Here is a 12,275-nt window from a genome sequence, read left to right on the forward strand (position 1 = left end):
TATATAAATATATATGTATATATATAAATATATATGTATATATATAAATATATATGTATATATATAAATATATATGTATATATATAAATATATATGTATATATATAAATATATATGTATATATATAAATATATATGTATATATATAAATATATATGTATATATATAAATATATATGTATATATATAAATATATAAGTATATATATATATATATATATATATATATAAATATATATGTATATATATAAATATATATGTATATATATAAATATATAAGTATATATATATATATATATATATATATATAAATATATATGTATATATATAAATATATATGTATATATATAAATATATAAGTATGTATATATATAAATATATATATATATGTATGTATATATAAATATATATGTATGTATATATAAATATATATGTACGTATATATAAATATATATGTATATATATAAATATATATGTATATATATAAATATTTATATATATATATATATATATATATATATATAAATATATATAAATATATATATATAAATATAAATATATATATATATATATATATAAATATAAATATATATATATATAAATATAAATATATATATATAAATATATATATATAAATATAAATATATATATATATATACATATACATAAATATATATGTACATATACATAAATATACATAAATATATATATATAAATATACATAAATATATATATATAAATATACATAAATATATATATATATAATATATATATATATATATATATATATATATAAATATATATAAATATAAATAAATATATATATATATATAAATATAAATAAATATATATATATATATAAATATATATAAATAAATATATATAAATATAAATATATACATAAATATATATATAAATATATATATAAATATATATATATACATAAATATATATATAAATATATATATAAATATATATATATACATAAATATATATATAAATATATATATAAATATATATATATACATAAATATATATATAAATATATATATAAATATAAATATATATATAATATAAATATATATATATAAATATAAATATATATAAATATATATAAATATATATATAGATATAAATATATATAAATATATATATAGATATAAATATATATATAGATATAAATATATATATATACATATAAATATATATATAGATATAAATATATATATATACATATAAATATATATAAATGTATATTTACATATAAATATATATAAAAATATATATATACATATAAATATATATAAATATATATATATATATATAAATATATACATATATATATATAAACCAACAGCTGAAAAACATTAAAAATGCGATATTTAAATCTATTTTTATTATTGATTGGACACTATTATAGATTTAAGTATCTAATTTTTGACAGCAATTATTGGTGGGGGGGACCCGGTAGAGTAGTAGGTAAATGTGAGAGAAGACGAACTGGGTGAGGGGGACATTCTGAACTGTCCTGTCTAGGGTTCAGGCCTGGTCAGGATAGGGAATAAGGTAAGAGTCTTTTTCTTTTTTTTTTTCTTTTATACAAAAATATTAAAAAATATATTTCTAGATAGAGATTGAAACCTCTACCTTCATACAAGTTTGTTAGTTAAATTACTAACACCTTTACCCATTAGGCCATCAAACCAACACCTGAGAAACAACTTAAAAATGAGATATGTAAATCTTTTTTTATTACTGATTTAATGCTGTGGTAGATTTAATTATCTTGTTTTCCACAGAAATTAACAGATAAATAAGCAGTGATAGGACATCCTGCATAATCTGCTAGTGGATTCAAGTCAGACCAGAGTGATAAGTGGAGATTGAAACTTGCAATGCTATTGAACTAATTATAAATACCTTTCTTCAGAAGGTCGTCTCTGCAGTAACAAGAACAAACTTAAAAATGAGATATTTATTTAAATCTATTCTCAATAATGATCTGATGCTGTGTTATTTTTTGCTAAGTACTTCTCCTGCAGTTGCCTTCTTAAGAAGAGAGCATCAGTAGTGCTTTGCCCTGGCACAAAACCAAACTGCATCTCACTCAGTGTGTCCATATAAAACTGACATTATAAGGAATTTGTTACAATCTGTTAATTACATCAACTTTAAATTCTAATATTAACACTTCTAAATTATATTGATATTATTTTTTAATTCTGTTCTCCTACCCCCTGCAGGATTTGTGCATCAACTGTGGAAAGTGTTACATGGTGTGCAACGACTCTGGATATCAAGCAATAACTTTTGACTCTGTGACTCACAAAGCTCATGTTACAGATAACTGTACAGGTAAGTGGAATATTCTTTTACTTGTTTTGGTCATTTGACTATGGCCATGCTGGAGCACTGCCTTCAATGGTTTTTAGTCAAATGAATCAACCCCGGGACTTATTTTTTAAGCCTAGTACCTATTCTATCAGTCTCTTTTGCCAAACCGCTAAGTTACAGGGATGTAAACACACTAAGACAAGCAGTGACGAGGGGACAAACAAACACAAAGACACACACACTTACACACATGACAGGCGTCTTTCAATTTCCATCTACCAAATTCACTCTCAAGGCTTTGGTTGGCCTGGAGCTATAGTAGAAGACACTTGCCCATGCTGCCACACAGTGGGACTGAACCCAGAACCATGTGGTTAGGAAGCAAGCTTTTTACCACACAGCCATATCTGTGCCTACATAAACTTTTTGGGTCTGACACTCTCTCTTCTGTGAATGTGACTGGTTTGATGAGGTGTGTTTGATGTCTGATGTAGAGGCATGTGACTATGTTGTTGTAGTTGTGTAATCCCAATGTGTGACACACATATCCATCTTCTTAGTTATGTATCGTTCAAATTTAAGGAAAACAAAAGACGAAGACCAGTGAGGGAACAAACGAGTGGGTGTATTAGTTTGATGCTTGGGAAGAATGGAAAAGTTTTTGACATTTCGAGCCTATGTTCTTGAGCAGAAGGAATTGAGAGAAAAAAAAAAAAATGGAGAGAGACCAACAAAGAAAAAACAGAAAGAAAAAATGTGTAGAGATTAATGGTTCAACATGATGATAGACGACATGCCAGAGGTATTTGGGCCTGCAGGGCCCTGTTAGGGTCTCAGCTATGGGTTAAGTAGCATATAACTATCTGAACCAAGGTACATTGAAATCATAGGAACACAGGATGGTGGATGCAAACTATTTCAGCAAGTGAATTTATTGAGTTAATGACGAGTATCACTAGATGCTGAGCAGATGAACAGACAACAAACTGTTGTGTAGATGAGATATTTCAGCTAATGAGAGACCAATGTGACTAAAAACCTAAGTCAGACATTAATGCCTCATCACTCGATTGGGACATTGGTGTGAAAGAGTCACATTGATCCAAATAAGTCGCCCAACATGGCTGGATGACACACCAGCTGTTTTTTCTAATATTTACCAAACTGGTCCCATGTAAAAAGTACCCAGCACACTCTGTAAAGTGGTTGGTATTATGAAGGGTATCCAACCATAGAAATCAAGCCAAATCAGATTAGAGTCTGGTGCAGCTCTCCTGCTTGCCAGTTCTTATTTCTTTACTGCCCACAAGGGGCTAAACATAGAGAGGACAAACAAGGACAGACAAAGGGTTTAAGTCGATTACATCGACCCCAGTGCGTAACTAGTACTTAATTTATCGACCCCCGAAAGGATGAAAGGCAAAGTTGGCCTCGGCGGAATTTGAACTCAGAACGTAACAGCAGACGAAATACCGCTAAGCATTTCGCCCGGCGTGCTAACATTTCTGCCAGCTCGCCGCCCTCCTGCCAGTTCTATCCAACCCATGCCAGCATGGAAACAAAGATGTATGATGATAATAATCCTTTCTACTATAGGGACAAGGCCTGAAAATTGTAGGGAGCAGGTAAGTCAATCACATCTACCCCAGTACTTGACTGGTACTTAATTTATTGACCTCGAAAGGTCATGAGGATGATGATCTCCTCCATATCTGACAATCATGTTATTTCTGTTTTATGTGCTCCTTATCTTTGATCTAGTGGATCAGTTACCCAATTTCTTCATTCATCATTCGCTTGTTTACTTGCAGGTTGCAACCTTTGTGCATCTGTGTGTCCCATTATTGACTGCATCGAAATGATACCACGTACAACACCATTTGCCCCAAAGAGAGGTCCGTTCCCACTTAAAATCAGCACCAGCAGCCAGCTTGGAGAGTATTGATCTTGACAGATTCAAATAACCAAAGAATGATAAAAATTTAATCACTTATAAATCATTTGTTTAATTGTTTATAAATAAATTCTTTTTAATCAATTATATATACATACATATATGTATACATGCAGACATATATATATATATATATACACACACAGACCCATACATATCTATATGGTATGCATGTGTGTGTAATATATATATGTGTATATATGTATGTCATATGTATGTACATGTCTTTATATATATGTATACATAATTTCAAATTAAATATTATTATATGTAACATTTCTTTTTTGTTTGATTTTTATTTATCGCCCATGCTGGTGCCATGTAAAATTGCCCAGCACACTGCAAAGTGGTTGGTGTTAGGAAGGGCATCCAGCTGTAGAAACCAAGCCAAATCAGACTGGAACCTAGTCTCCTGCTTGCCAGCTCTGGTAAAAACCTTCCAACCCATGCCCGCATGGTAAATGAATGTTGATTAATAATATTGATAATAATAATGGTTTCAAATTTTGCCAAAAGGGCAGCCATTTCAAGGGAGGAGATAAGTCAACTGGTACTTACTTAATCGACCCTGGAAGGATGAAAGGCAAAGTTGACCTCTGCAGAATTTGAACACAGAACTTAGCGGCAGACGAAATACTACTAAGCATTTTGCATGGCGTGCTAATGATTCTGCCAGTTTGCTGCTATAATAATAATAATAATAATAATAATAACAATGACAACAATAATCCTTTCTACAATAGGCACATTCCCCTGAAATTTTGGGGGAGGAGAACAGTTGAACTGGTTCTTAATTTATCAACCCCAAAAGGATGAAAGACAGTTGACCCTGGTGGAATTTGAACTTAGACTGAAAAGATGTGTGAAATACTGCTAAGCATTCTGTCCAGTGTGCTAACGATTCTTCCAGCTTGCCGCTTTAATAATAATAATAATAATAATAATAATAATAATAATAATTTCATTTATTTGCCACCAGAGCGAAGGATGAGGCGGACTACAGAAACAGACATAACAATCCTTTCTACTATAAGCACAAGGCCTGGAATTTTGGGGGTGGGGTTAAGTCAATTACATCGACTCCAGGTGGCAATGATGAAATGAGCTGTCTAGCATGGTAGACAACACTTTTCACTTTTCTTTAGAACAGTGGTTCTCAAAGTGGGCGGTATTGCCCCCCCCCCCCCCGCCCTTGGGGTGGTGGAAAGTTCCAAGGGGGTGTTGAAGAAAAGTGGGGTGTTAATGAGGTAGCCAAAAGGGGTGATTCATGTAAAAACAACAAAATAATGGGGTCATTAGGTTAAGTTTTATATGTGAAATACAGTTGCTTAAATGAGAAAGATATTTTAGTAAAAATCTTCACTCATCATCATTTAATATCCACTTTCCATGCTGGCATGGGTTAGACGGTTTGACTGAAATTGTTAAGCTCAGGAGCTGCACCAGGTTCCAATCTGATTTGGCATGGTTTCTATGACTGGATGCCCTTTCTAATGCCAACCACTCCAAGATGGGTACTTTTTTATGTGACACCAGCATTGGCCACAACTATGATTTCACTAGTCTTGATGAGCCTTTTCAAGCACGGCATATTGCCAAAGGTCTTGCTCACTTATCATCTCCATGTGGTCCAACATTCAAAGGGTGCTTTTTACGTGTCACTGGCACAAATGCTTGTTACATGACACCAGCATCGGCCACGACTACAGTTTCACTGGGCTTGATGAGTCTCCTCATTATTTAAAAAATTTAATTGAACCAAAGACAGAAATATGGTAATAAAAGAGTTAAACCATCAGGCAACCTTGTTACAAAGAAAGGATTTCAGAGCAGATATAACTATTAACAGGTTACTTTTGTTTGATATTAGTGTTCCTTCAGGTAGAAATAATGGTTTGTAGAAAATCTTGGTTCATGGAAGGAAAATGTGCACAGCAACAAACAATGATTTCAGAGACATTCAAATAACCAAAGAATGATTAAAATTTAATCACTTACAAATCATTTGTCTAATTGTTTATAAACAAATTCTTTTTAATCAGTTATATATACATACATACATATATGTATACATGCAGACATATATGTATATATATATATATATATATATACAGACCTCAAAGTTGATTGAATGTAGGTCTCACCCACACAAGCTGCAGTCTAAAGGGAATTAACTTTGAACCGTGGAATGTAGGAAGGTAACTTCACAGATTTTCCTGCTGATGTTAAATGATACTTACCTTGCTCATGACAGTGTTCATCCAAGACCTCCATCTTCCTCAGCCTCCAGTACATTGTTTTTCATGGCAGCAGACTTGGCTAACAAGACTGATACAATACAGGCAAATCTTGTGGCACTGAAAGTGATCCCCAAACAACAGTCACAGGAAGTTGATGACAACATCACTTTGTCTCTTCATGCAGTCACCTGCATTTGGTTTCAAAACTCTTTACTCCAGCATCATACATGGACCTCCATGCCTTCTGATCAACAGCCAGGGGCTTCAACTGATTAGGAAGGACACTGCACTGCATAAAAAAACCACTTCAGATGACCATGAAAATGAAGTTTTGGATGTCCACAAGGCCTACATCTAGTCTGAAACACTCAAAGACAGTAGAACATCAGTAAGTGATATAGGAGAGCAAGTCTCTGGTAAAACAAATTATACTTGTAGTCCCTGAGGAGAGAGAGAGACTGAATGTGTTGAAACCATTGTGTCCTCAATTATTGAATAGTTCAAGTAGTCTGATCCAAGCAACCAACCATTTACACCAGTCTGAAGTTACCAAGTTATTTGACCAAGTGATGTTAGAATAACGGTTCTAGGATGGAGTGAATGCCTTAGCATCAAGGTGGAGCAGCAATGAATAATAAAGGGCAGGTATTCTTAGTGGAAAAATTAAGGTTGCTTTGTAGGCAAGGCTAGTAATTAGGTCCAAAAAGAGGAAGAGAAGTAGATGATGGATTGAAGAGTGATGGGCTGCCACAAGGTGTAACAGAGATCAGAAGAACTGGAGGCCATTGATGATGGTGGGTTGGCTGGATCCATAATCACATCTGACTGAACTGAATAGTTTTATATTTGTCATTACATAGAGCAAACAAAAATGAAAAAAAAAGTCCAGTTTAAAATGACTGCAGTTTTATTATAAAATAACAGGTATATTACACATATAACACATGATTGATTTTACATTGTTGAGAATGGTAGTGGTAAGTCACTCAGTAGAGATGAGAGTGTTGAGGTTACTCGAGAGATGAGATGGAAAGTGGAAGGTAGCCGAGACACTAACAAAGTGTAGTGTGGTGATTGGGGAGGAAAAAAAAAGCTGGTAGTACCAGCAAAATACAATATTTACATAAGACAAGACAATTTAAAGCAATACAAGATTGGAGTGTTACAAAAGAAACAAAAAAAAAAAATCTGATGGACATTCATGGAGTTTTGTTACTGAGAGTCTTCTGACATGTCTTTACATGTGGTAGCACAAAGAAAGGAGGACAAATGAGCGGATGTAGACATATTTAGTTTTCAGAATATTGCTATTTTAATTATTGGTAGTTGAATAACTTAAATATAAGAAATTAAAATAAAAAGCTGGCAGTTGAAAGATATCTGAACCTTTGACTGTACAATGAAGTAAAAACAAAATCTAGGGCAGGGTGGGGTGGGGTATTCTTCAAACAATGGGACCAAGTCATATTTATATATATATATATATATATATATATATATATATATATATATATATATATATATATACATACATAAAATGAAATGAAAACACAACACGGGGTGCTTTATTCTTCAGTCAAACAATGAGACAAAGTGATTTTATATATATACATATATATACACATACACACATACATACATATATATTGCATAATCATAGTTTATGATGTGCATAGGTAGGACTCCATAAATAATAATATAGATAAAATAATTACTGTCTGCCATATGAAGTATAAAATAGGTTTGTTTGCTTGTTTTTTTTCTTTCTTTTTTTTTTTTGTTTTGTTCTCTCAAGAAATAGATTTCTATATATTTGGTAGTAATAAAAAATAATCTGAACTACATGAAAGCAATAAGATCAGATTGTGTATATTTATAGAAAATTTAGATTTAGAAAATAGCTTTTATGGGGGGAAGGAAGGACAAGAAAAAAAAAATTAAATAAAAGTGGAAAAGCAAATAAATTTTGATTCTTTTTTTTCATAAAATAAAATATATTTAAAAAAGTAAAAAAAAAAAAAAAACTTGAGATCTGAAGAAAAATCGAAAAGAAATCAATGGACCTACTATATATAAACCTTAAATTCTAATACAGATTTTTATGGATGCTGACCTAACAGGATAAAATACTTTTCGTGTGAACATCATTGCAACATAAACAAAACACAGAAATAATTATAAGTATCTTCACATCTTGGAAAGAATGACATGCAACCAATCTAACACTGAAATTCAGTGGACTAACCAGATACCATCCCCCCCCCCCCCCCCCCGCCCCATTTTTTTTTTTCTTAAGAAGCTGATGATCTATATTGAAAATCTAGGTAGAGACAACTGCAACAAATACTGCTCTTATTCCTACATACACACACCAGTTGACACTGCATTGCTACTTAGTCTCAAACAGAATATACATGACTGTTCAGACATCTCATGAACATATTCTTTTACTTGTTTCAGTCATGTGACTGCTACCATGCTGGAGCACCACCTTTTAGTCAAACAAATCAACTCCAGGACTTATGTTTTTAAGCCTGGTACTTATTTTACCATACTCTTTTGCTGAACCGCTAGGTTACAGGGACATCCAAATCCACCCACAAGGCTTTGGTCATCCTGAGACTATAGTAGAAGACACTTGCCACATAATGGAACTGAATCCAGAACCATGTGGTTGGGAAGCAAACTTCTTACCACACAGCCACGCCTGCGCCTATATATATATATATATATATATATATATATATAGTCTGAAGATTACAAGGCATGTTATAAAAACCTGGCTAGACCCATGACTCCATAAGCAAGAAATTATTAGTAGCTCGTGTCTTTATGCTGTGTATATTAAACGATATTTCTCATAGGATAGAGTACTTATTTAATTGATCTTACCTTTACATTTTACTTGTTTCAGTCATTTGATTGTGGCCATGCTGGGGCACTGCCTTGAAGAATTTTTAGTCAAATGAATTGATCCCAGTTCCTTTTTTCTTTTCTGAAACCTGGTACATATTCTATCGGTCTCTTTGGCTGAACTGCTAAATTACGGGAACATAAACATAACAACTCTAGTTGTCAAGCGATGGTGGTGGACATCCTCAGACACAAACATATATATACATATAAACACATACATAAATACATACACACATATATATATATTATGTATGTTTCGTGTATCAGGTATGTAATAATACTCACATACACAAAAATATACATATATGTGCAAATGTATACAGACACACACAGTGTGAGTGTGTGTGTGTGTGTATATATATATATATATATATATATATGAGACACATATATAAAGTGATAGTACACATACACTGAGTGTCTATATATATATATATATATTATATATACAATACACATACAACAGTCAACATTACAGGTGAAACCAGAACTAAGAAAAAGATTAAATTCGATCAATAACCAATGTTATTTAATTGTAATGATCACTGGACTGTACAATCATTATCCTGCACGTTTCAACTAAAATAAGCTACAATACTAATTATCATTACATGATTTCAACGAAATCATATCCTTATCTTCATTATCATCATCATTATTATTATTAAGGTGGTGAACTGACAGAATTGATACCGCATCAGAAAAATTTCTAAATGGCATTTCTCATAATTCTTTACATACTTATGGTTTCATATACACAAAACAGATCAGACTGGTGGAAAAAATTCCTAACATCAGACTACAAGAAGTACCCTTAAATGCCAAGAACCTTCTTAAGTTTCCTAGCTGTCCCTAATAACACTGTATTATTATCATTATTATTATTATTATTATTATTGTCATCTCTGTTCTAAAAAACAAGTGGAAATAATTTTTGACAAACAATGGTTATACCAATTCTAAATTCAATTTGAAATTTTCTGAGCAGATGATTCCAGGAATAAATCTCAATGGTTCAATCCCATCTAACTTCTCTCAACACATAATTACATTAATTCCCCTGAGCCTCTATCCATTGATTGCTACCACTCTTAGAGCACAGTCATTCCAAGTTGCTAAGCTTCCTCGATACTTAATTCCTTGCTTTTTTTTTTTTTTCTTTTTGTTGCATTGCAATTTTTCAAGAACTGAATAAATAAAGCAAATTTAATTAACAATGATTTGACAGACACTGATTAGTTCAGGGGTGGGGGTGAGGGTTGAAGGAATGAAGCGATACCCACCAGACACTCAGAAATATGATACATGTATATATACACACACACACATACACACATATACATACACATATAATATATACACACAAATATATACATACATACATATATACATACATGTATACATATATACAGATATATATATACATACGCATACGTATACCGACACAATTTTGTTAGTGAAATAGGCTGTCGGAAAAGGGTGGGTGAATGAGTTGGCGGTGAGGTGAAGGTTTTGCATGATTTCATAGTTAAATTATCTTTGTTAGTTATAAAAAGAAAGGAGGAAAGGCGGGGGGGGGGGGGGGGGACGAATCTTTAGATATTCTACAGTTGAAGAAACTGTTTAGAGTTTATACATCATAACCCTAGCATTGGTGGAGGTGGTGGGGGATTACAGTAAATTTCAAATTTTAAATAGGGTGGCTTATATACATATGGGATTTAGTGGGGGAAGATAGATAGATGGCGAAGTTATTGAGAAATGAATAGAAAACATTTAAATTATTTATACATACACACATATTTATATATATACATATATGTATGTATGTATGTACATCAAACTTAATATAATTAATCAAATTATAAACAAAATGGTTGAATCTTAGAAATATAAGAGATTAGTTGCAAATACAAATTAATTTTTTGAGGTTTTCTTAAATACACTCAAAATTCGTGGAAACGTGGAAAAAGAAAAAAAAAAGGAAAAGAAAACTGGGAACATTTTTTGTTTTTGTTTTTGTAAGCAGACATGAAAAATATCTTAACTTAGCTTTGACATCTAGGTTAATTTTATGTATGAAATGCATGGGTTTTTTTATTATCTTGTCTAGAAAAAGTATAGGAATTCATACACAAGCAGCCAGAAATACCGAATGCTTGCTGTCTTCAATGAAGCACATCAAATCTGAGTGAATGTCTGGGAGAACAACAGAGTGACACTTTTGGTAGCAATTTAACCCTTTGGCATTTAAATCAGCCATGTCCAGCCAAATATTCTACCTGCTTTACGTTTAAACTAGCCAGATCTGGTAGCCTTCCATACCTACCCTACTATGTCACTGTAAAAATAAACAATCATACCATTGAAATCTCGAAGCTATGAGATAATGCATGATTAACATTCAAGACAATGAGAATAAATAAGCATTACATTTGACAGAGTAATTTGAATGCTTAAAGGGTTAACCTTTTAGCATTTAAACAGGCCATATCAAGCCCAAATATTCTAAATGTTTTATGTTCAAACCAGCCAGATCTGGCTTCTCACATCTACCCTACAATGTTGTTCTAAAAATGTGCAATCACACCATTGAAATCTCAAAGCTATGAGATAATGCATGATTAATTCAAAACAACGGGAATAAATAAGCATTACAATTGACAGAGCAATCTGAATGCTGAAGGGTTAAAAGTAGATCTTGAGAAATCTTTGTGTGGAAACAACAGAAATGAACAACAAAAGGGGCAAAAAGACTAAGAAGCAAGGAGCCACATAACCTATTCATAACCTATAACAACAACAACAATCACAACAACTACAACAAAATGCACA

At 31.7% G+C, this 12,275-nt stretch overlaps 1 protein-coding gene across 1 annotated transcript in view; it reads left to right on the forward strand.

Moving 5' to 3' along the window:
• The window catches only part of LOC106882744 (dihydropyrimidine dehydrogenase [NADP(+)]), a 69,784-nt gene extending 65,229 nt beyond the window's left edge, over positions 1–4,555 (forward strand). Inside the window, exons 22-23 of the mRNA XM_089341851.1 lie at positions 2,240–2,351; positions 4,142–4,555. Of these exons, the coding sequence (XP_089197977.1) occupies positions 2,240–2,351; positions 4,142–4,275 (246 nt within the window). The 3' untranslated portion in view covers positions 4,276–4,555. The remainder of the gene's footprint in view (positions 1–2,239; positions 2,352–4,141) is intronic.
• The last annotated feature ends 7,720 nt before the right edge of the window (positions 4,556–12,275 follow it).

This window comes from Octopus bimaculoides, chromosome 25 (genome assembly GCF_046866305.1).
Source record: "Octopus bimaculoides isolate indiv1 chromosome 25, ASM4686630v1, whole genome shotgun sequence".
In the NCBI taxonomy this organism is placed as follows: Eukaryota; Metazoa; Mollusca; class Cephalopoda; order Octopoda; family Octopodidae; genus Octopus; species Octopus bimaculoides.